The sequence below is a fragment of the Helianthus annuus genome, chromosome 17 (genome assembly GCF_002127325.2).
Source record: "Helianthus annuus cultivar XRQ/B chromosome 17, HanXRQr2.0-SUNRISE, whole genome shotgun sequence".
Classification (NCBI taxonomy): domain Eukaryota; kingdom Viridiplantae; phylum Streptophyta; class Magnoliopsida; order Asterales; family Asteraceae; genus Helianthus; species Helianthus annuus.
The window spans coordinates 131,381,863-131,408,459 of NC_035449.2; the positions used below are offsets into that span (position 1 = coordinate 131,381,863).

General features: G+C 39.1%; 2 protein-coding genes across 2 annotated transcripts; one reads left to right on the forward strand and one right to left on the reverse strand.

Annotated features, from left to right (window-relative positions):
* Positions 1-1,089: 1,089 nt before the first annotated feature.
* On the reverse strand, positions 1,090-2,601 carry LOC110925514 (lactosylceramide 4-alpha-galactosyltransferase). Its single transcript, XM_022169457.2, has one exon. The coding sequence runs from the start codon at positions 2,522-2,524 to the stop codon at positions 1,211-1,213; it is 1,314 nt and encodes a 437-aa protein (XP_022025149.1). The 5' UTR covers positions 2,525-2,601; the 3' UTR covers positions 1,090-1,210.
* Positions 2,602-5,154: 2,553 nt separating this feature from the next.
* LOC110924886 (protein FAR1-RELATED SEQUENCE 5-like) lies at positions 5,155-6,563 on the forward strand. The gene is made up of 4 exons (XM_035986312.1): positions 5,155-5,453; positions 5,645-5,696; positions 5,772-5,840; positions 5,991-6,563. The coding sequence occupies exons 1-4, from the start codon at positions 5,155-5,157 to the stop codon at positions 6,561-6,563; spliced, it is 993 nt and encodes a 330-aa protein (XP_035842205.1).
* The last annotated feature ends 20,034 nt before the right edge of the window (positions 6,564-26,597 follow it).

Below are 26,597 nucleotides of genomic sequence, written 5' to 3' on the forward strand. Positions count from 1 at the left end.
GATCATCATTTCCTCTCCCATCGTAAGAATTAGGGACATTAGATCCCTCCTAATACAAACGGTGTGCTAAGTATTTCTTAAACAAAAAAAACATAACAAGTTAAAGAAATGATATACCACACTACTTTCTGGAATAAACGTGCTCGTGTTTGTGTCAGACGACTCGCCGAAAATGTGGTTGAACCAAGACATGTTTGTTAGCGAATGTGAATATATAACAAAGACGATATATATCATCGTCTTCTTCATCGTTTAAATATGGTAGGCAGAATGCGAATTCAGAATTCAATACGGATCGTATAGCTCTATACGCATGGTATAGGGCTTACGTCAATCACTTTATGTCACTTTTGAGTGATAGAAAGCTACTCGTACTCTATACGATGCGTATTATGATGGCCTGGGGAGACATTGTCAGCTTTTGACTAACCTAAAAGTTTGAACCAACTTAATACGCATTGTATAGGCCTATACGATACGTATTGAAGGTGTCGATTTAATAATCTAAAGTGTGCTAATAATACCACCCATTCTAAAAATAGGGAAAATCTTAAGAAGTGTAAAAACAGTTTAAGAGATGTCATGTGTACCAAACATGTTCTCTTTGAGTGAACACTTGGTCGTTCTTTCTTTATGGGATTATTGGATTTTATCACCCTCAACTATTGGCTACTAGCCGATGTCACCCCCAACTTAGCACTTAGTGTGTTCTGTCACCACGTCGTTAACTGATTACTAACTTTTGATTATGTTACTATACTTTTGGGGGTGTCATAGGGATCTTAGGAAGGTTTTAGGGATCTTAGGACACCTCCAAAAGTATAGTAACATGATCAAAAGTTAGTGATCAGTTAACGACATGGTGACAGAACACACTAAGTATTAAGTTGGAGGTGGCGGATGTCAAAGTGATAGTTGAGGGTGACAGCGGCCAATAACCAATAGTTACTGGTGATAAAATCCAATAACCCTTCTTTATGTAGCTTTTGTACATGTAGTCATGAAACGTAAAACTATCGTAATAGCATTGTACAAATTGCAGCACATAGTATAAAGAACTAAAGCTTGAACAAAAAATTTAAAAAAAAAAAATCCAAAATCAGTCGGTACTTATAGTATGATTCAAGAATCAATCAAATTACATCTCATTCACACCAAATTCTTGATCAAACCCAAACGATCGCTAAAAACACAAAGTAAGTCAAACAAACTAGATTGTACTGTTGGTTCGAGACGCGTTACAAAAAACACAAGTATCCAAGAAAATCTTGCTAACAACACTCCCTTGTTCAACACGAAAGCCTCTACTTTGCTTGTTCCAGAGATGAAGGGTGTAACTATGGTTCCTAATCTGCTCAAACACCCCCGTTGACCATCTCAAATCAGTCTCGTTTTTTGGCCCACGAAAGAGAGCCCGAACGTTGACCCAACTCACGGGGTAAAACGCGGGCGGGGGCAAAACAGTAAATTTGTATCCTGGCCTCCCTTGCAGCCTAGAAACCACTCTGGAAACCATGAAAGGACCATTATGCCCCCATTTGTTTCCATTAAAAGTCAACGCAAACTCCTCAATAAACTTATAAACCAAGGGATGCATTTTGTCGAACACCATGACTGCATTATTCAACCTTGTCCATTTCTTGGAATTCGGATCGATCGTTTGTGCTCCGATCGCGTTCTTCACCTTGTCGAATCGGTTCAACACGATCACATCCGCGTCGATGTAAACGCCGCCGTATTTGTACAACAAACACAGCCTAACAAGGTTCGATAAGTTCTGACCTAACGGAACGTTACCGGCCTGAACTTGACCCCTAATCAGCTTCGAAAACCACGATTCCGCCATCGTGTTCTTGAATAGGTAACTAAAATCCGGAGCAATTGACGTCACACGAAACCGTTTTTCAACAAACGGTTGAAGAATCTGTCGTCCTTTGATCGAATCCAGCGAGTTCGAGATGATTAATAGACACGCGTTTGGGTGCGATTTGAATACCGATTCGATCGACTGAATTGAGCGTTTGTTGAACGAGTTTGATGAAGATATCCACGTCATGAAGAACCGGATCTTGCAACTAGATGTTTCGTTTTTCTTGTGGAAGAATTCGTTCACTCTTGCCGGAAAATCGTCTCGCCGTGACGATCCGAAGCCGGATAACATCTTCAGGAGCTTTTTGTTTCGGTTTTCCGGAGAGTTTTCCGATTCGATGTGGTAACTGAGAGATTTACGAAGAATCGGATTATAAAACGGAGATTCTGGCGAATAGAACGGATCTCCGGCGAGTTTTTCCGGCGAGTTTTCGGAAGTGGGAGATTTACGCAGATGCGGATTGTAAAAGCGTGATTCCGGCGAGTAGAAAGGATCTCCGGCGAGTTTTTGCGGCGGAGAGAGTGAGGGAATCCTGAGGGAGGCGCCGTTAAAGGATAACAAGAAGAGGAAAATGAGTGAGATGAGAGCAAAGAGAGATCGCGTGTTGTTCATAGTGGTGAGTTTGAGTTTGAGTTTGAGTGGAGAGGGTTTCATGGGGTGCTTTAATGGCGGTTGGCGGGAAAATTTTAAAACTGTTTGTTTTAGAGAGAGAAAGGTTGATGGAGATGAGAGGAATGGTGGTTTGTTTGTTTGTGTGTGTGTGTGTATACGGTTAGTTATTTGGATTTAAACTGACATTTTAATATTTGATATTTTAATATTTGATGTTATTGAAATATTTTTCTTATTCTATTTAAGTATTTTTTGTTGCCAACGTATCTACCATGTATCATGTCTACGTTTGTTTTTAAACCATTAGTAGTAGTCACGTCATAAGTGGTGTTTGTGTAAGAGTTGAGTTAGCTTTTAGTATGCAGTAATAATGAGAGTTAAAATGTAATTGAATATTGTGAGAAAATGAAGAAAAGAGTGTTTGGGAGAGGGTAGTGGGGTTATACTTTTCAATTATACATATATGTGTATGTATATATATATGTGTGAGAGAAACAAAAACAATAACCCAGTTATAATTTTCACCCCCCATCCTATTTCAGGTTATATAACGCCCTCCGGGGCGGTGTGGGGAGGCGCCAAAGGGCGTTATGTTGAGCAGTGACGGAGCTTGCCCAAAACTTTCGAGTGGGCGTAAAGTGAGAACCGTGAGAACTGGGTCATCCAAAAGGTTTCTCAAAAGTCATAAAAAATCACTTGTTTCAGCAAAAAAAAATGCCGCATACCCACATTTACATAAGGCGTAAAAAAATATTTGTTTTTGTACAAAATTTACACCAGCGCGTAAAAAAAACTTATTACATCAGTCAAAACTACCGACTCGACAATTTCTTTTACGTTTTTTACAGATGTGTTTATAATATTTTCATCTACGTTTGTGCAAAAAGAAAATTAGCCCAACTCGCGCGAGAAGAAAAGTTCTCACGGTTCTCACAATTCGTGATGGTTCTCATTTGAACCGAGCCCTGTGTGTGTGTGTGTGTGTGTGTGTGTGTGTGTGTGTGTGTGTGTGTGTGTGTGTGTGTGTGTGTGTGTGTGTGTGTGTGTGTGTGTGTGTGTGTGTGTGTGTGTGTGTGTGTGTGTGTGTGTGTGTGTGTGTGTGTGTGTGTGTGTGTGTGTGTGTGTGTGTGTGTGTGTGTGTGTATGTATGTATGTATGTATGTATGTATGTATGTATGTATGTATGTATGTATGTATGTATGTATGTATGTATGTATGTATGTATGTATGTATGTATGTATGTATGTATGTATGTATGTATGTATGTATGTATGTATGTATGTATGTATGTATGTATGTATGTATGTATGTATGTATGTATGTATGTATGTATGTATGTATGTATGTATGTATGTATGTAGAGGAAGTGTAGGACACAAATCCCCTAATCGTACATTAGATACACGAGTTTATTGGCCGTACACGTGTCCTGATTCGTTTTTCACTCATAAGGTTAAATCAGACAGTTCATTCAATCAGCTGAGGGCAAATTCGTTTGTTCATTCAATCAGCGAGAAGTTCGTTACATTAATATCCCGATAATTATGATTCGAATCAATTTCAAAATTTTCATAATTCTCAAATTGCAGTTTTCATTCTTCTGCGTTAGGGTTTGATTCAATTGTTTTTTTCAATGGATCCACGGAGCAGCACCGGATGAAACACAGATGTTGATTTTGAAGAAGCTCGATCGATCGGTGATCAGTTTCAATTATCTGTGTATCAAAGAGTTACGATTCACGATGTTTTAAATTCGGAACCTGCAAATCCAAATCGAAATGCAAATACAAGTGGTGTTAATGAGTGTTCGAATGGTAATTATGTTAATTCAGATCCTTAAATTGTTCGTAGATGTGTTTTGTTTAATCGTAGTAATGATTTTGCATTTTTGTAACTAATTTGAAGTTTGAATGTTGAGCATAATTGATATGAAAGCAATCTGTATAAGTTCGCATGTTATGAGTCTGGCAATTCGCATGTGATGTTTATTCTAAATGTTGATTTCGCATGTTATGATGTCATAAATCGCATGTGTATAACATATTTATCAAAATGGTGATTTTTGCATGTTATGAGTCAAACAATTCGCACGTGTTGTTATTTTTATGATGAAATTATGGAGTTTTTAATATATCGCATGTTACGAGTCCGATAAATCGCATGTGTTTTCCTTTTTTTTATTTGATTTATGTAGATGAAAGGCTTTACACTCCGGAGGTTGAACCATCAGCTACACCTGTGGTTGGAATGCAATTTACCTCTATCGAACAAGCATACGTGTTTTACCAAACATATGCTAAATTAGCTGGTTTTTCTACTCGGAAAGGTGGTGAAGTACACAGTGGTGGTATAACCAAAACTAAGTATTTTGTTTGTTCTAAAGAGGGACATAAGCCATTGTGTATTGACGATGCTTATTCGAAGTCAAAAGAGCCATTCAAATCAAGGAACAGGGGATCATTAGAACTGGGTGCAAAGCTCAACTTATGATTTGCATGGTGGATGGTAGATCATATACAGTAAAGAAATTTGTTGATGGCCATAATCATAAGTTTGTATGTCCACACGATATTCATATGCTGCCAGCGTACAGGCAATTGTCAGATGTCCAGGAGGAGATGATATGGGAATAAGGCACTCTAAACCTTGGTCCTGTCAAAGCTTTTCATATAATGAGGAAACGTTACGGTGGTTTCGAGAATGTTGGCGCCACGGTCGATGATTGCAAAAACTTTAGGACTCGAATTAACAGCTATATAGGAGAATATGACGCTGACATGGTGATCAATAGGTTGACCGACAAAAAGCAGTATTTAGTTGATTTTTCGTTTGAATATTCTGTTGATGAGGACAAATGGTTAACTGGTTTGTTCTGGGCCGATGGGTTATGCAAGCGTAACTTTATGGAGTTCAGGGATGTGATATCGTTCGATGCAATTTCAAGACAAACAAGTAAGTGTTACATAAAATGGTTTTTAATTTTTTTCGCATGTTATATGATTTCCTAAACTTGCAATATCGCATGTTATTATACATTGAAGATTAGGTGTTGAATATATCGCATGTTATACTGTATATTTCGCATGTTATATTTTGTCTATTTCGCATTTTACAATGTGTACTTCGCATGTGTACTAAATCTTTAATTTTATGGAATTTTAGGTATAAGATGGTGTTTGTTCCGTTCACTGGGATTGACAACCACTGTCGAAATGTAACCCTTGGAGCTGGGTTGTTGGCATCGGAGAGCATTGACTCTTATAAATAGCTTCTCAATTCATTCGTAAAGTCATTTGGACGGCAGCCAAAGGTTGTAGTGACGGACCAAGACCCTGCGATGAAACAGGCTATTGAGGAGGTTTTTACTACCAGCAGACACAGATTGTGCATGTGGCACATAATGAAAAAAGTGGCAGAAAAGGTGTAACATGCTATATTGTCTTTCGTTAGCATTTTTTTATAATATAGATTCGTTATAGGTTGATATAAAAAGCATTTATCGGTATAGGTTGGACACGAGTTGTGCAATGATGATGATTTTAAAAGGAGGATGTGCAATATTGTATGGACTGATTCCATTGAGCCCGAAGAATTTGAGAGACAGTGGAAGTTGGTGATGATTGAGTACGATCTCACACAAAATAAATGGATTAATGATATGTTTGCGATGAGATACATGTGGATTCCGGCTTTTTACCGGCATGAGCCCATGTCTGGACTCATGCGAACAACTTCGAGATCAGAGAGCGAGAATCATTTTTTATGCCAGGTGGCAAATTCACAACTCACTCTTGTAGAGTTTATGAATCATTTTGACGGTGCAATGGATGTCCAAAGGTTCAATCACAGAAAGAATGATCATATTTCAAGATATACTGAGCCTGATGATTGGAGCAAAACTACTTTGGAAAAAGATGTTGCTAAGATATACACCAGGTCTATATTCTTTGATCAGCAAACAGAGATTTGTGGAACTATTACCGAATGTCTGCCGATGGACACCAAAATCGAGGGTCCAAAGATAAGGATATCGTTGAAAGACTTTAAAGCTTATGGAGATGGGCTGTTAGAGGTAATATAGCATATATATTTAAAACATGCGATTTTGAAAACCCACATGCGAATTTCATACAGAACATGATTTTGCGTATGCGATTTTTGATGAACGCATGCGATTTTAAACTAATTCAATAAAATGATTTTTTAGACATGCGAAATTGTTCATGTACACATGCGATTTTAAATTTTTTTTTTTTTTTTTGGTTTTCTTAGGTGTGGTTCAAGAATCTTGAAAATGATGTAACTGCACAGTGTAGCTGTTTGCGTTTTGAACAGTATGGGCTGCTATGTATACACATCTATTTTCTTTTCAAGATGTTTGGTGTTAAAGAAATACCAAACAAATATGTTATGAAGAGATGGACAAAGGATGTGGTTCTGAATAAATTAAACGCCACGTTCGATGTAAAGGTGGATGATAATTGTGACAACCCGACTTCTTGAGGTTAGTATTATCCTATTCCCCGACTCCTTTGTTGTATTTACATATCCTAGATCAGTGTGTTAGTGAGTATATGTTGCAAACCTGTACTTGTTAATGAGTAACGTATTGGAATACTGGATTTTGCTAAGACATCTTTCAACCAAAGATCCTTCGACCGAAAGGTCCAACCTTCGAAGGATCATATAACCGAAAGATCCAGCCTTCGAAGGATCACGAAACATAACCTTCGACCCAAGATCTATCCTTCGACCCAGGATAGGACCCTTCGACAATCCTTCGGATTAAGAAGGATCCTTCGAGCCAAGACCCAATCCTTCGATGTGAGGCCTTAACTTTCGGCCCAACTTGTTACCGGCCCAAACCCCCACCTATATTAAACAGCAGTTACGTAGAAGGCATAGAGTCAATCGAACAATTCCAAACCCTAGAAACCTTTTGGGCGACGGCAGAAATCAGGAACCTCCTGTTGTGTTCATCATCATATTCTCATCCATCATTCGGTTAGTATAATCCTTTGCATATTGTTCCTATGTGATGCTCTCAATTACATGATTTTGTTTGATAGATAGTTCATGCATGGAACTAGGGTTTAACAGGTAGGTGATTGATTGACGATTTCTGTGATATAATGTTGATTGATGTTATTGTTCCACGTTCTTGTTTCAATCGATTAGGGTTAATTTGGTGAATGGGTTCGGGTCGTTGTAGAACCGGACTAGGGTTAATCGGTTGTATTCTAGCCAATCGGATAGGCTATTGATTATTGTTGTTCGGTTATCATGATCTGTTTGAACATTACATCGTACATTAGAGCACAAGTATGCACTCATTCACACACGTTCACAGACTGACTCCTGGTGAAAACACAAAACGTGATTGCTGGATCGTATGATTAGGGTTTCTGTAACCGAAAGATGCTGTAATTGATTGTTAATTGTTAAGTGTAACCGAAAGATAACTGTGGTAGTCGAAGGATAACTGGCACGTTCGAAACATGACATTTGGTTCGAAACATGACACTTGGTTCGAAACATAGCACTTGGTTCGAAACATAGCAGTTGGTTCGAAACATATCTGTTGTGATCGAAAGATGAGTGTACCGAAACATATATATATTATGATCGAAAGATGAGTGTATCGAAACATATCCGTTGTGTTCGAAAGATGAGTGTACCGAAACATAACTGTTGTTGTCGAATGATAACTGTGAATCGAAAGATGACTAATGTGTCGAATGATTAAATGAGAAATGATACGTGTTGTGCTTGTATGCAAACTGACTGTTATGTGTAACTATCATAGGGCTTGGTAAATCACTGTTGTTAAAAGAGTAATTAATTCTACCGAGCAATCCCAGGTGAGTTCACTACATTCGAGCATGCGTCCCAGTGGTTGGGGACAGTCAGTGGGTATCCCGTGGGGGGATAAGTCTTTGGGTAAAAACGGGTATATTGGTTAATATTCTCACCTATCATCGTTTGTAAGTCCCTTATCGGGTATTAGTTAGTAGCGCTACTTAGGTTTGGCACCCTCACCCCGTGCCTGTAGAGGACGGAGGTGAACTAATGACCCAGTCTGGCCCAGTACTAGATAGGAGTACGTGGGAAGGGCAGTCATGTATTTCAGGAGCCGTCCGTGTTTGGAAATGAGATATTAACAATATTACTTGCATTGGGTATTGAACTATTTTATATACAACGGGTAATCAAACGTTTTCTAAAACTGTGAACTCGCCAGCTTTGTCTGATACACGTGTTACATGCTCGCAGGTCCTTAGGTACTTGGAAAGCAGGAACTTGCTGGCTGGAGGGCGCGAGTGGTCATGGTTGCTTGATGGATTTATTATTAGACATTTATTTACTATGATTGATTGGATAACATTTATATTACGATACATTAACGCTTCCGCTAAACTTATGGTTTTTGAATAACTTATGTTGGGATTTCAGTATCTTTAAATAATGAAGTTTTATTTCAAACTTGTGTTTCAATGTAATTGGTGGCTCATTGCTAGTCGTCACACGCCTAGCAGGGACACTCCCTAGGTGGTAATTTTGGGGGTGTGACAGTTTGGTATCAGAGCCACTGGTTATAGTGAATTGGTTTTAAAAATGTTTTATAAAACCAGACTATAACTGAACTGATACGACATACTGATACGACATGGACCATGACACTCAGCTCCAGGCAGCAAGGTTCGTCTCTTGTTTACTATTGTATAATACAGTTAGTACATACTCATGATTGATATCACACTCGAACACACACATGCCATTACAATACGAATTACTATGCTACCTGTCCATACTACGTGTTTTTAAGAGTAGGACTCTTCTTGTGTTTACATGATCTATGTTGTGATATCGACGGTCGTACTGTATGAATTAGGGGAAACCTTCTAACATGAGTAGGGAGGAACTGAGATAAGCATGCAAATCAGGTTATTATTATGGGTGCACACATAATAACAACGTGAGGTGCATGTGAGTCCCAGTAAATCTCGACTAGTGTGAAAAAGGAATCCCGCGTTGTTAGTCAATGTTGTATTAGAACCTCGAAAACTGTGAATACTATAGCAATACTTGACATTCGCCTGAAATGGTCTGTTAATTTGTTACTTCTTCCCATACTTATAGAATCATGAACGGACGTGGTGGAGGTCGTCGTGGTGGACGCGATGGGCGTGGTGGAGGCCGCGGTGGCGGACAAGGCGAAATCCATATGACTCAAGCTGAGCTAGAGGCATTACTCAACGCCCAGGTGGCTGCAGCCTTGGCAGCTTATCAGGCTGGTATGACATGTACCAGACATTCTTCCCTTTGAATCGTGAACTTGAGTCTTACTTGTTGGTTTATTTTCTTTCGTTAATAGGTCAGCCGGCGCCACAAAACCAGCCTCACCCACCGGTCTGCACTTTTAAAACTTTCATGGATTGCAAGCCACAGACCTTCAGTGGCACTGAAGGGGCTGTAGGACTTATACGCTGGTTCGAAAAGGCGGAGTCAGTGTTTGCGATATGTAACTGCCCAGTTGGGGATAGGGTAAAGTTTGCAGCAGGCACGCTTCAGGATGGTGCCTTGACCTGGTGGAATGCCCAGGTCCAACTGCTAGGTATTGAGGCGGCGAACGCCACTACGTGGGATGATTTTAAAGAACTGATGAGAGAGGAATACTGTCCTCGAGATGAAATAGCGAAGTTAGAGAATGAGTACTATCATCTGACAATGGTGGGGTCTGAAATTGAGGCGTATGTGAAGCGGTCGTATGAGTTAGCTGATTTGTGTCCGAACTTGTCCCGACCCATGCCCCGAAGAATCGAGTTGTTTATTAAGGGGTTACCTCCACGGGTGAAGGGTTTAGTTACAGCAGCGAACCTCAATAACCTAACCCAGATTGTTAGATTGGCACATAAAATCGTTGACCAGGAGGTGGAGAGCGACTCATTGCCACCTCGTATTTCTAGCACTACCACAGCTGCCACTACTTCCACTGCATCTGCTGCAGATGGCAAACGTAAGTGGAACGATACGGACAAGGGGTCCAACTCTACACAGCCTCAGAAGAAGACGGATACTGGCAGCACCCGCAGTTTCAGCCAGACAGCATCAGTAAATCAGAACTCGAGTAACAGATCAGGGCAGGGATCATATGCGGGGAAGCTACCCTTGTGCAGCAAGTGTGATCTTCATCACAAGGGGCAGTGTACTCTGTAGGATCTATCTCCGACCTGAACGAGTCGTTCGGAAGAGCTCAAATCCGTTTCAGAGGCGGAAACAAGGAAACGGACGTGTACACAGCTTGTATCACACTTTAATCCTCTTGTATATTGATTTTACAACGTTTCGATTACAAGGAAAAACCGGCAATACCTCGGTATCAGATCTGAAAGTCGTTACAAATGAAATGACAAAGTAGCCTATTTATACTACTCTAGGACCGCTCGAAATACATTGACATAAAGGCGATTCAAACAACAACCTTAAAAGCGATCCACAGATTTGTCGTATAAGCGATTCCAACTACTTCCATAAAAGCGATCCGTAATGTTTGACTATCATGAACCCTTCTTGTGAACTCTTGATTGGACCTTTCATACTCAACATCTCATTGGATCTCCTAGTGGTGATGTCTCATTGGACCTCCACTTGGTCCAATCAACACAAATGGAAATCATGAACTTTGACTTCTAAAATGACTTTGTCGTTTATGAAGCTTTGATGTAATTCATATTATATGTCACATGATGTAAACGGCCACATTTATTTCTTGCATCATGACATCACTTGTGATGTCACCTAGTGATGTTACTCGTGATGTCATGCCTGATCGGATCCGCATCATGACCGAGACTCGACAAAAGACGAAGACGACAGATGACTGCACCAACAGACTCCCCCTCAGATGTTGACGAGTCTAAAGTGTCGAGTCTTCAACGACTTCAGTCTTTATCAGTGAAAGCATCCTCAAATCTTTCTCTTCTCTTTACATCATCATCAACAGACTCTTCTCACACGATATGCTGGGATCGCAGTCTGGCTTATTGAACTCTCAAATCCTTCAGGTATCGGAACCTGGATCTCTATCTCTTTGAAACCTGCACATCCTCTACCCAAAAATAAATTTTCTGATGATAACATGTAAAAATCTAATGAATCATTCGCAGACAGCACACAAACAAAAATTGATTTTACAATTTGAAGAACCACTTGAAGATATATCATTTTTGTTTTCAAAAACCAACACACTCTCCCAAACCATCTGTTCGTCATGTTTAGCACCCGGAATTTTGAAAATTAGCTCTCCAACACCAGTTGTCGAAAATCTTTTTGAATTTTTCAAAAATTTATGCTAAAACACACTGAAAATCTTTTTGGATTTTTGACATAAGAGAAATAAAATGCAGTAAAGAAATATTTACAAACATTATTTTTGTGAGTTTGTGTAAGAGGATCATATCAGCTTATGAGACAAATCATCAACACCGTTAAGCTTCATTTCATTTTAAGTTCTAAACAATTTACCTAGATTGTCAGTATACTGGTCCACTTAAATTTTCACACAAAGTTCAACTGATCCGAGATACGATATTAATGTTTTAAGTACTTAAACTTATCCGTGTGTCCCACTACTTGAATATACTCCCGTATCCAGATCCCAATATTCAGTCTTACAGGTGAGTATACCACAGCTGATATCTGTAAGGGGTTAGATGCGAAACCGTGAGAGCTCAGGTCAGAACTTCCGTTCAGCAGAGAGATGACGGCTCGACTTTTGGTGGGTCCCCTTTAGAGGATCTTTTTTACAACAGCAATGACTATCAATTTTATTGTTTCATCGATTTGCTGAGGGCGGCGCTTTTTCAAGCATTTGCAGAAAGTATTATCCGGGGACTAGGTCAGTACTTCCATACAGCAGAAGTCCCGGGATAATACCCCAGATATCACTGAGCATAAAGACCTAGTATCTCAGAATAAGGGACCTTTCAAACAAGATTTCAGGGGTTACCTATATATCCAAGTTTGTGTTAACCCACCGAACAAGCAAGTTTGAAATTTAGGTTTATATCTCGTCACAGTTTATTAAATGTGCAAAAATCTACTGACATATCCACAGTAAGATTGTTTAACACTTTTAATCTTTCCAATTCTTTAGCATGTTGTGATAGTCCGCTGATGTACTATCATTTCCTCTTTTTCACAACAAACTCATTTTTGGATTTTATCATGTTTTTGTCTTTTTCAAATTTTCTAATGTTTTTGGATTTTTCAGAAATTTTCTACTCCCCCTAAAATGCAAACACATTAACGAAAATTGAAAACAAACTAAACAGAAACATGACAACCGATATTAAATCGCATCAATTCGCCATTCACTTGGCATAAACAATCAGAACTCCCCCTATCAACAAACTATTTTCTCATTTAGATTTCAAAACACTAAAGTTTGTTTTAATCAAAATGATTTTTCCGGAAAATAAGTTTGGTTGATTAAAAACCACTTGTAGGTTTATCATTTTTAAGTACGGGGATGTGGTTCATCATCTTGTCTATCTTTTACCCATATGTAGTAAATCAAGTACAACTTAATGTCCCTGATTTACCATTTGCAATCAAGCGATATCTAAACCAATTGTAAAAATAACCACTTGTAAAAGCACACAATACCACTTGTAGGAATGTTACGTCTACATCACCATTTTACCAATCAGGATGCCGATTCCTGCTTCGCACTTACCAACCTGGAAGCTCCGGCGTAGTCCTCTTACCTGTAAAATTTTAACAATTACAAACACTTTCCAATCATCCTAATTAACATGAAAGATGCCGATTCCTGATCCACGATATAAACTTGGGATCTCCGGCAAGTCAGGTTTTTCATTTAAACAGATTCACCCAAGCCTGACGGTCCTTGGGTGATTTCGAATTCTTGTTCAACAATGGTGGAAAATTTGCATCATCCATTGTTAAACCTGAATTCTCCTTGTTTACCTCAACCAATGGCTCCTCTGGTTTTAACGAACCAGAATCATTGCCTGCAGGTGGCTTGTCTGACTTTGACCTGTCAGATTCATCGCCAACATGTGGCTCCTTTGTTTCCGAAGAAACAGATTCATCGCCAGGAAGTGAAAACTTCACTTTCTTCTTTTTCTTCTCCTCTTTTGTCCCCAAATTTGTATCTGATGAATTCTTTTTGCTTGTCTTTGCAACTGAGGAAGTAGATTCATCAGAACTATTATTCTGTTTATCCCGTGAACCCGAGGACAAAATCTTCTCGAGATACTCTCTCGCTTTCTTTCTTTTCTTCCTCAGTCTGTCTTTCTGCCCCTGTGAAAGCTTGACTTTCTTTTCTTGAATTTTCTGTTCTTGAACTTTAGGTTTTAGAACCTTCTGTTCCTGGGGCTTGACTTTGACTGGAATCTTTTCCAATTTCTGAGAATTAACCCTCAATCTGTCATTCGATTTCCTTGGGCATTCTCTGGCAATGTGACCTTTGATGTTGCAATTAAAGCACCTTCTGGTCTCATAATTCCAATACTGGCAGTTAACAGCAATGTGTCCGTGATATCCGCAGCTGTAACACACTCTGTTATCGTACCGTATACCACCTTCACACCAAATGCTCAGATCATAGCATTGTCTGGCTTGGTGATATTCTTTCCTCAAGTTTGCTGATTTTGTCTTTTGAGCACTGTGGTCCGACCTGCACCACTTATTACCAACAATTTTTGAATTTTCATTTTTTACTTTTTGTAATTTTTTCTTTTGATTGGATGATCGATCTGATGAACTTTTATTATCTTTTTGTTTCTGTTCCACTTTCTTCTTCAAAGGTTTCTGTTTAGAACATTCACCTTTTTCAGTCGATTGTAGAACAGTTTTCTGAAATTTTTCTTTTAAATTTAAAAACAATTTTTGTTTTTCAATTTTAACATGTTCATCATCAGATTTTACATCACAATCTTCAACTTTGACAGAGTCAAAGTTTGTGACATCGTCACTTATTGGAACTGAGTTGATTGGTTTTGGACAAGGAATATTTATCTTGTCAGGTGAAGTCACAAAACCGATCAACTTCTTTTCAAGTTCATCTATCTTGATCCTCGAATTCTTAGCTTCTTCCTCAAGCTTAGATATTCTCTCAAGATGAGACTTGATTGAATTTTCATTTTCATTTTTCAAAATTTCAAGAACAGACTTTTCATTCATCAAAACTTTTATCTGTTCCTGAAGCTTTGATTCATTTGCTTTCAGATTTTTGTTTTCCAATTTTATCCAGAAATCTTCATTTTCTGATGATTTCTGTTCGTTTTCAAAAACCTTTACATTTTCTTTTAAATTCTTGTTTTCAAATGTCAAACTGTTCAAACCATCCAACAGTTTGTCATTTTCAATTTTCAACTTCTCACTATTTTCCTTCAGAATACGAATCTGTTTATCATCAGTCTGTTTCTCATTTCTCAACTTCTTGATCTCCAATGCCGAACTTTCCGCATCTTTGACAAGTTTGTCATTGTCGGTCTTCAAGTTGTCACATTTGAAACACACTGATGCAGAACTTGAAGAGTCATTCTTCACAGATTCTTTCTCAGTTTTCTGTCCTTCAGCTTCCTTTGTTGAACTTTCTTCAACTTTTTCTTTTTCATGGATATCCAACTCATGCTTTTCAATTTCCTGAATAAACTGTGCCAGATTCATAACTTGAGACTTCCTCATTTGTTTTACAATCAACAGATAAGTTCCCCACTTCTGTTGGGGTAAAGCCTCAGCTAGCTTATCAATCCACTCATCATCCTCTTTCTTAATATTCAGTTTATCCATTTTCAATACCAGATGACAATATCGATCAATTGTCTGCGTTGTTGTTTCATCTTCAAAAGCCACAAACGTATCAAATAATTTCTTCAATAACGCAGCTGAAACTGTATCATCCGGTGTAGCAAGAGCATTGTAAAAGTTCTCTTCCATGTTTCAAAAATCAGATGATACTTCGTGAAATTCCTCGGACAAAATTTTTAAGTTGTTCAACAAATCTGACCAAATATCACATGCAATTTATCACACAGTTCACACACTTCAAAGTCCCTTTTTTTAAATGATGAAGATTTTAAACTGTGTTGTGATAAGTTTCAATTTTCCTCAAAAAACGGAGCGGACAATTTGCACTAAACGCGGATCTCAAGTATCACAAAAAGCGAGTCAGATGAGTCAGATAATGTCTTATAAACGGTTCAGAAATGTCATAAAAGCGGTCGGTCATATCGGCGGTTCTCAATTGTCAAATAAGCGGTCCGACATGAACTGTCCTATGAGCGGTTCAAAGCATGTTTTATGAGCGGTCCACAATAGTGTCTATGAGCGGTTCAGAGGTGTCCAAAGAGCGGTTCACGATGTATTTTCGAGCGGTTCAGAATGATGACATCAGCAAAACACGAACCATTTTCGAACAAAATTTCAATTTTAATCAATTTTAAGCCGATTTTAGATCTGAAAATCTCAAAGTTTAGTTAAAACATGATTACGCACACAATATGTAAATTTGAAGCGATTTCGACCGTAAAAAGTTGCGTTTTTTCAAAACAGAATGGTGTAGAAGCAGAAAAAGTGATGAAAACGAGCTGTATATGCGAGATCTCCTCCTCCTTGGCTCTGATACCAATTGTAGGATCTATCTCCGACCTGAACGAGTCGTTCGGAAGAGCTCAAATCCGTTTCAGAGGCGGAAACAAGGAAACGGACGTGTACACAGCTTGTATCACACTTTAATCCTCTTGTATATTGATTTTACAACGTTTCGATTACAAGGAAAAACCGGCAATACCTCGGTATCAGATCTGAAAGTCGTTACAAATGAAATGACAAAGTAGCCTATTTATACTACTCTAGGACCGCTCGAAATACATTGACATAAAGGCGATTCAAACAACAACCTTAAAAGCGATCCACAGATTTGTCGTATAAGCGATTCCAACTACTTCCATAAAAGCGATCCGTAATGTTTGACTATCATGAACCCTTCTTGTGAACTCTTGATTGGACCTTTCATACTCAACATCTCATTGGATCTCCTAGTGGTGATGTCTCATTGGACCTCCACTTGGTCCAATCAACACAAATGGAAATCATGAACTTTGACTTCTAAAATGACTTTGTCGTTTATGAAGCTTTGATGTAATTCATATTATATGTCACATGATGTAAACGGCCACATTTATTTCTTGCATCATGACATCACTTGTGATGTCACCTAGTGATGTTACTCGTGATGTCATGCCTGATCGGATCCGCATCATGACCGAGACTCGACAAAAGACGAAGACGACAGATGACTGCACCAACATACTCGAGTTTGTTATCGGTGTAATCGACCGGGGCACAAGGCCAGGGATTGTAGGACCACACTTCCAGCTCAGCAGCAGCCAGCGCAGCAGGCGGGTAGGCAACAGCCTCAGCAAACTCAGGGTAATCAGAAAGGGTGTTATCAGTGTGGGGCCGAGGGGCACTTCAAGCGAGACTGCCCACAGCTGAGACAGAACACAGGGGGTGGTAACGGGAATAACAATGCAGGGAACAACGGGGGTAATGTTGCGCGTGGGCGCGGGTTTGTGCTGGGAGCTGGGGAAGCGCGGAACGACGGCAACGTGGTTACTGGTACGTTTTCAGTAAACGGTGTTATTGCTTCTATTTTATTTGATTCTGGTGCCGACTGGAGTTACGTGTCTTTAGAGTTTAGCTCCCAATTAGGGTTAAGTCCTACACTTCTTGTAATGAAACACATAGTAGAAATCGCAAATGGTAAAACAATCGAAGCTACGCATGTTCTATTTGGGTGTAAAATCGATCTTCTGGGTCATGTTTTCGACATTGACTTGATTCCTATTACTCTTGGAAGCTTCGACGTGATCGTTGGTATGGACTGGTTGTCCAAGTATCAAGCAGAGATTCTCTGCAAGGAGAAGATCATACGTGTTCCCCTTCCCAGTGGGGAATTTCTATCAGTTCAAGGTCATCGCAGCGGGACCCCAGTTAGCATGGTTTCGGCAATGAAGGCTCAGAAGTATTTGCGTAAGGGCTATCCTGCTATATTAGCTCTTGTTACCGATTCATCGCCTGATGAAAGGAAGATCGAGGATCTTCCAGTTGTTCGGGAATATCCTGACGTATTTCCTGAGGAACTTCCTGGTTTACCTCCACATCGTCAGGTGGAATTCCAGATTGACCTCGCCCCAGCGGCAGCCCCAGTTGCTCGTGCTCCTTATCGTCTTGCGCCAGGAGAACTGCAGGAATTATCAAACCAACTCCAAGAGCTGTTGGATAGGGGTTTCATCCGACCTAGCTCTTCCCCCTGGGGAGCCCCAGTCTTATTTGTGAAGAAGAAGGACGGGTCCTTACGAATGTGTATAGATTATCGCGAGCTCAACAAGATGACGATCAAAAACCGTTATCCTTTGCCTCGTATTGACGACCTGTTTGACCAGTTACAAGGGTCGAGCTTTTACTCTAAGATCGACTTAAGGTCTGGTTATCATCAAGTGCGAGTCAGAGAGGAAGACGTTCCCAAAACCGCGTTTCGGACGCGATACGGTCACTATGAGTTCTTGGTTATGCCATTCGGGTTAACCAACGCACCAGCGGTTTTCATGGACCTCATGAACCGCGTGTGCAAGCCATACCTTGACGACTTCGTTATCGTTTTTATTGACGACATTCTAATTTACTCCAAGAACAAGGAGGATCACGAGCGGCACCTACGCCTTATCCTAGAACTCCTGAGGAGGGAGCAGTTGTACGCAAAGTTTTCTAAGTGTGATTTTTGGATACTGGAGGTACATTTTCTGGGGCATATAGTCAATGAGGTAGGCATACATGTGGATCCTGCCAAAGTTGACGCCATTAGAAATTGGGCGGCACCAAAGAACCCTTCGGAGGTGCGGCAATTTCTCGGTCTAGCAGGGTATTATCGCCGTTTCATTCAGAACTTCTCAAAGATTGCACAGCCACTCACCTCGTTAACACAGAAGAAAGTAGTTTACTCTTGGGGGACGAAACAGGAGGATGCTTTCCAGCTTTTGAAACAAAGGTTATGCAGCGCACCAATCTTATCTCTACCGGATGGCACTGAGGATTTTGTAGTTTATTGTGATGCTTCGATTCAGGGTCTCGGTTGCGTGTTGATGCAATGCGAGAAAGTGATAGCTTACGCTTCTCGACAGTTGAAGGTTCACGAGAGGAACTACACGACACATGACTTGGAGTTAGGAGCAGTAGTGTTTGCGCTAAAGATTTGGAGGCACTATTTATACGGTACGAAATGCACAATCTACACCGACCACAAGAGCCTTCAGCATATCTTCGACCAAAGAGAATTGAATATGCGACAGCGTCGTTGGGTGGAATTGTTTAATGATTACGAGTGTGCCATCAAATATCACCCAGGTAAAGCTAACGTTGTGGCGGATGCACTTAGCCGCAAAGAAACGAAACCTAAACGCGTTCGCGCATTACAGCTCACTATCCATTCCAGCCTTCCTGATAGGATTCGTACGGCCCAGACTGAGGCATTGAAGGAAGAGAACATTAAAACTGAGGGTTTGCGCGGTATGGAAAAACAGTTTGAACAGAGATCTGACGGCATCTACTACATCATGGGAAGAGTATGGGTTCCTCTGTTTGGTGATCTTAGAGAACTTGTAATGGATGAAGCACACAAGTCACGATATTCTATCCACCCGGGATCGGACAAGATGTATCATGATCTTAAGGTTATGTATTGGTGGCCGAACATGAAAGCCCTCATAGCCACGTACGTGAGTAAATGCTTAACTTGTGCTAGAGTTAAAGCGGAACACCAGAAGCCTTCGGGTCTACTACAGCAGCCAGAAATACCTAAGTGGAAATGGGAACAGATCGCTATGGATTTCGTTACTGGATTACCAAGAACTCAGGCTGGAAACGACACTATATGGGTGATTGTTGATCGACTCACGAAATCGGCACATTTTCTAGCAATCAAGGAAACAGATAAGTTTTCGCAGCTTGCAGCGGTATATCTTAAGGAGGTAGTTGCTCGACACGGAGTGCCAACTTCTATCATCTCAGATCGAGATCCACGCTTTACTTCTGAATTATGGCAGTCTATGCACAAATTGTTCGGTTCGAAACTTGATATGAGCACCGCTTACCACCCACAGACGGATGGTCAGAGTGAGCGCACTATTCAGACACTTGAAGACATGCTGCGGGCATGTGTGATCGATTTTGGGAAGGGATGGGAAAGACACTTGCCGTTAATAGAGTTCTCCTACAACAACAGCTACCACACAAATATTCAGGCAGCTCCGTTCGAAGCATTGTATGGGCGGAAATGTCGTTCTCCTCTCTGTTGGGCGGAAGTAGGTGACAGTCAACTCACAGGTCCTGAACTCATTCTGGAAACTTCGCAAAATATAGCTCGGATAAGGGATCGTATGGCAGCAGCGCGTGATCGTCAGAAAAGTTATGCTAACAAGCGTAGAAAGCCTTTAGAGTTCGAAGTTAATGATCGGGTTATGTTGAAAGTTTCACCGTGGAAGGGCGTTGTACGCTTTGGAAAGCGTGGCAAGCTTAATCCACGTTACATTGGGCCATTCAAAATTCTTGAGCGGATCGGTAAAGTCGCTTACAGACTCGAGTTACCTGCGGAATTAGGTAATGTTCACAATGTCTTTCACGTTTCGCAACTAAAGAAGTGTCTGGTTGATGAGACACTGGTTGTGCCATTTCAAGAGCTCAAGTTGGATGACAAGCTGCAGTTTGTTGAAGAGCCTATTGAAATCATGGATCGGGAGGTCAAGGTCCGTAAACACAGTCGAATTCCGATTGTTAGGGTCCGTTGGAATTCAAGGCGTGGACCGGAGTTCACGTGGGAACGCGAGGATCAGATGAAACTAAAGTACCCTCACCTCTTTCCCAAAGACAAGGCAGAGTCAAGCAAAACTAGTGAATCTCGGGACGAGATTCCCCTTCAAGTTGGGGATGATGTAACACCTGAGGAAAATCCGCAACAATCTTGAATTGTCACTTCACTCTCTTGTACCTGCTTGCCAAATTTCGGGACGAAATTTCTTTCAAGTTGGGGATGATGTGACAACCCGACTTCTTGAGGTTAGTATTATCCTATTCCCCGACTCCTTTGTTGTATTTACATATCCTAGATCAGTGTGTTAGTGAGTATATGTTGCAAACCTGTACTTGTTAATGAGTAACGTATTGGAATACTGGATTTTGCTAAGACATCTTTCAACCAAAGATCCTTCGACCGAAAGGTCCAACCTTCGAAGGATCATATAACCGAAAGATCCAGCCTTCGAAGGATCACGAAACATAACCTTCGACCCAAGATCTATCCTTCGACCCAGGATAGGACCCTTCGACAATCCTTCGGACTAAGAAGGATCCTTCGAGCCAAGACCCAATCCTTCGATGTGAGGCCTTAACTTTCGGCCCAACTTGTTACCGGCCCAAACCCCCACCTATATTAAACAGCAGTTACGTAGAAGGCATAGAGTCAATCAAACAATTCCAAACCCTAGAAACCTTTTGGGCGACGGCAGAAATCAGGAACCTCCTATTGTGTTCATCATCATATTCTCATCCATCATTCGGTTAGTATAATCCTTTGCATATTGTTCCTATGTGATGCTCTCAATTACATGATTTTGTTTGATAGATAGTTCATGCATGGAACTAGGGTTTAACAGGTAGGTGATTGATTGACGATTTCTGTGATATAATGTTGATTGATGTTATTGTTCCACGTTCTTGTTTCAATCGATTAGGGTTAATTTGGTGAATGGGTTCGGGTCGTTGTAGAACCGGACTAGGGTTAATCGGTTGTATTCTAGCCAATCGGATAGGCTATTGATTATTGTTGTTCGGTTATCATGATCTGTTTGAACATTACATCGTACATTAGAGCACAAGTATGCACTCATTCACACACGTTCACAGACTGACTCCTGGTGAAAACACAAAACGTGATTGCTGGATCGTATGATTAGGGTTTCTGTAACCGAAAGATGCTGTAATTGATTGTTAATTGTTAAGTGTAACCGAAAGATAACTGTGGTAGTCGAAGGATAACTGGCACGTTCGAAACATGACATTTGGTTCGAAACATGACACTTGGTTCGAAACATAGCACTTGGTTCGAAACATAGCAGTTGGTTCGAAACATATCTGTTGTGATCGAAAGATGAGTGTACCGAAACATATATATATTATGATCGAAAGATGAGTGTATCGAAACATATCCGTTGTGTTCGAAAGATGAGTGTACCGAAACATAACTGTTGTTGTCGAATGATAACTGTGAATCGAAAGATGACTAATGTGTCGAATGATTAAATGAGAAATGATACGTGTTGTGCTTGTATGCAAACTGACTGTTATGTGTAACTATCATAGGGCTTGGTAAATCACTGTTGTTAAAAGAGTAATTAATTCTACCGAGCAATCCCAGGTGAGTTCACTACATTCGAGCATGCGTCCCAGTGGTTGGGGACAGTCAGTGGGTATCCCGTGGGGGGATAAGTCTTTGGGTAAAAACGGGTATATTGGTTAATATTCTCACCTATCATCGTTTGTAAGTCCCTTATCGGGTATTAGTTAGTAGCGCTACTTAGGTTTGGCACCCTCACCCCGTGCCTGTAGAGGACGGAGGTGAACTAATGACCCAGTCTGGCCCAGTACTAGATAGGAGTACGTGGGAAGGGCAGTCATGTATTTCAGGAGCCGTCCGTGTTTGGAAATGAGATATTAACAATATTACTTGCATTGGGTATTGAACTATTTTATATACAACGGGTAATCAAACGTTTTCTAAAACTGTGAACTCGCCAGCTTTGTCTGATACACGTGTTACATGCTCGCAGGTCCTTAGGTACTTGGAAAGCAGGAACTTGCTGGCTGGAGGGCGCGAGTGGTCATGGTTGCTTGATGGATTTATTATTAGACATTTATTTACTATGATTGATTGGATAACATTTATATTACGATACATTAACGCTTCCGCTAAACTTATGGTTTTTGAATAACTTATGTTGGGATTTCAGTATCTTTAAATAATGAAGTTTTATTTCAAACTTGTGTTTCAATGTAATTGGTGGCTCATTGCTAGTCGTCACACGCCTAGCAGGGACACTCCCTAGGTGGTAATTTTGGGGGTGTGACAATAATGATGAGCAACACAAGGTTAAACAGACTGCTCGCAAAATAATTTACACAGGGGAGTATTTGGTTAGCAATTTGATTTCCGACCTTGATCAACTTGTTTTAGTCAGGGATCAAATGAAGCAGATTAAAGAAAAAGTTGATCAGAGTCGTATAACCAAGCAGCTTGATCCAAAGTTTGACCGGTTTTCAAAGTTAATTGGTTACCAACAACCAGTAACTAATGCACCTCCTACTATCCGTGTGCCGGCTGGTATAAGAAACAAAGGACGTGGCTCGCATTAAAGGATTAAATCGAAGAAGGAACAAATGATCAGCCGCAAAGGAAAAAGGTCAAGGACATGTAGTGTATGCAACGAAAAAGGTCATGATATTCGGACTTACGAGATACTGAAAGGCAAACAACAAAAGAAGATGAAGGGAGTCCAGATGGAAAATGATCCCAGGAACAAAGCCAACGAGGTCGAAGACGATGAAGAGGAAGATGAGTTTGAAGATTACAGTGGAGGTAGTGATAATGGCAGTGAAGAAGATGAGTGGGAGGAGGTTTCAGATGAGGAAGATTAAATTTTTTAGCTGTACATGCGATTTTATACGAGAAACATGCGATTTAATACACATGAGTTTATATCATACAATCATGCGATTTAGTATGTAAACATGGGATTTTATATGCATCAGTATATAAGTAGTTTAACATGCGATTTCATTTTGTTTTTTCATTTTATTACATGCGATTTTGAGTTATCTTGTTTTTTTGTGACAAAGATGTCTAAATCATTCATGTGATTTATATAATAATGAAGCATAAGATGTTTTCAAAACTTGTAAAAAAACATAAATATAAAGTAGTTGTTATTATTTAACACAACTAAAACCATTAAACGATTAAACAGAAATCTAGTTACTTGAAGCAAAGATTTTGTCACGTTCAGCCGAACAGAACTCCATCTTCTCTTTCACAGTGTTTAGAGCATCTTCCAGGAAAGAGAAGGCTAAGTCATCAGCTCGAGATTGTTCCTTTATGTGATCCAAAGCTGCGTCTCTGAAGCTTGATGGTGGTTCTTCAAGTAGTCTCTCCCACATCTCTTGATTTTTCTTGATTTCTTCAATAATCTTCCCCTGCACATCAAGAATCAAATAAGAAGAGGTGACATCGGTGCTTGTTTCTGTCAACGTGTGAGTTGACAATAGTTCCTTTATTGCAATGTTTTTTATTTGTTCTGAATCTTCAGATGACATTTTTTGGGTGTGTTTTGTGTGTTTTTGTGTTCAGAGTCTTAATATGGAAGGTAGTTATCCCTGGGTATTTTATATTAAAATAGTAAATTTATTATGTAGGTAGGGTGGTGAGTTTAGTAGTATTTATGGTAAAATTGATCATTACAAGTCACATTATAGTCACATCGGTATTAAATTCATTTTTTTATGTAAAATAGTTAATTTTTATTTATTTTAATTATCAATTCATAATTTTTTGTTTATGCATTTTTAGGACAAAGTTACATGAAATCATCAGCAGCATTTTTTTCAAAATCGCATATGATTCGAAAACGAATTCACACACTTTAAGAAACCACAGACAATACCACTTTTTTAAATCGCATGAGTATAAAACAAGAATCCGCACACTATAAGAAATCTCATACATTATTACCTTTCTTTAAAATCACATGTGTATAAAACAATTCGCACACTATAAGAAATCTTAAACATTATTACCTTTTTTTAAAATCGCATGTGTATAAAACAATATTTCGAACACTATAAAAAAACAAAACCTTTCTTTTTGTTTTCAATGGGTTTTCGTACGATCAATATGTATTTCGCATATTATAATTTTCATCCTGCATCATCTTCTTCGATAGAGGGTCTATCGATGTTGTTTCAGTTCAGAACTTCCAAAATCAGCAAATATGAAATCACAGAAGGAGGTTGGTGAATAAGAATCTTACGTTGTTGTATTTGATTTATGGATCGATTTTTTATTAATGGTTGGATTTTCGAATACGATTTTGAATATAAGATTCCAATCTCTGTCAGTTACAGAGATTAAGATATCGTAATAACGATTTTAACCTTTTTTCAAGATTTGAATACATTAATTTGATTAATTTAATGATTTAAATTGGTTTGATGGATTGAAGATCCTACGGCTGAGAATATCGCGTACGTAATGTAGGATAAGTGGTATGTATATATATATGAGTAGGATTAAATAAACAAGAGTTTTAACCTAAGAAACATAAGAAACGATCTTGACACTTAATTACATAATTCTAATTGTTAAGCTTAGCTTGGTGTCAGTTCAAATCCCACAGTTATAAACATCCATATCTTTTTATACGACATTATTTTCAAATAAATTATATCATAAAATTGAACATATTTTTCTCTTTTATATGAGTACCCTACTGATATATTCTTTATAAGTTGTTTAAGAAAAGTATAATCACATTGTGCATGTTGTTGTGTTGTTATACATTAACACGGTGTGGATATATATATATATATATATATATATATATATATAGAAAAAGTGTAACGTACAATAGGGCTTATCGTACGATACGAACGCGATCATCCCAGCCGTACGATTTGGTGCGAATTCAAACTTCGCATGTTATAAAAAGGCAAATGAAATCGCATGGCTTGAAAATGCAATGAAATCGCATGTTTTGAAATCCCATGCAAATGAAATCGCATGTGAAATGGCTAGCATGGGGGAATGTGAAAAATGGCATGGGGTGTGTAGATGGACAAAATCATTGGCTTGCATTAAATCGCATGTTTTGAAATCTCAAGCAAATGAAATCGCATGTGAAAAAATGGCTAGCATGGGGTAATGTGAAAAATGGCATGGGGTGTGTAGATGGACAAAATCGCATGTGGAAGATTAAATATCGCATGTGAAAAAATGGCTAGCATGGGGTAATGTGAAAAATGGCATGGGGTGTGTAGATGGACAAAATCGCATGTGGAAGATTGAATTCGCACCAGATCGTACGACTGGGATGATCGCGTACGTATCGTACGATAAGCCCTATTGTACGTTAGCTCATCAAATCATAACCATTGATTTACACTTGTGTATACACTTGTTTATTGATAATCAAGGACTATGATTAGTTCACTATCAAGGGGGTTGTTCACAAATGAACCTAACCCTATATATTTATATATAGGGGGTTTAAATGAGAACACTAAATATTGTGAGAACCGTGAGAATGAATAAAAAAACCATGAGAACTTGGTCAAAAACAATTCAAATTCAAATTTTCTTTTTACACTTATCATTATTATCCGAATACAATGTTAGAAATTTAAATTTACACGTTTAAATTTACGTGAATTTGTAAATAAAGAAAATTTACACATGTGTAAGTTTGCCATTTACACATGTGTAAAAAATCTAATAATAGTGATTTTAAGAGGAGAAATGGATTATTTGATGTTGTAAATTTTTTTTTTTTTGATATTGTATTTTAATTTCAACGAGGGTTGTATTAAAAAAATGGTTTTGATTGGTGTTCTCATTCATTCTCACGGTTCTCGCAATTTTAGCGTTCTCAGGATAACCCTCCCCTATATATATATATATATATATATATATATATATATATATATATATATATATATAGGGAAAAGATCTATAGAAAACTTATTTGTAGTAAGAAAACCTAGTAAACTCTATGATAACCATTGATCAACATGATCCAATGGTTGAAATTATTAGATAGTAATTTGATTTAACTTTAATACCATTTAAGTGGCTGGAGGGGTATTTTGGTCAAGACATATTACACAAAGTACATAAGAAATAATATTATATAACATTCTCTTTCCACCTTTCATTTCACCAACATTCTCTCTCCACCTTTTCTCTCACCAACATTCTCTCTCT

Excerpts from the sequence above, each read along its gene's own strand:
- LOC110925514 (XM_022169457.2), bottom strand. The coding sequence starts at position 2,524 with ATGAAACCCTCTCCACTCAAACTCAAACTCAAACTCACCACTATGAAC.
- LOC110924886 (XM_035986312.1), top strand. The coding sequence starts at position 5,155 with ATGAGGAAACGTTACGGTGGTTTCGAGAATGTTGGCGCCACGGTCGAT. Across the intron at positions 5,454-5,644 it reads AGTAAGTGTTACATAAAATG|GTATAAGATGGTGTTTGTTC; the intron begins GTTTTTAATTTT and ends ATGGAATTTTAG. Across the intron at positions 5,697-5,771 it reads TTGACAACCACTGTCGAAAT|TCATTTGGACGGCAGCCAAA; the intron begins GTAACCCTTGGA and ends TCATTCGTAAAG.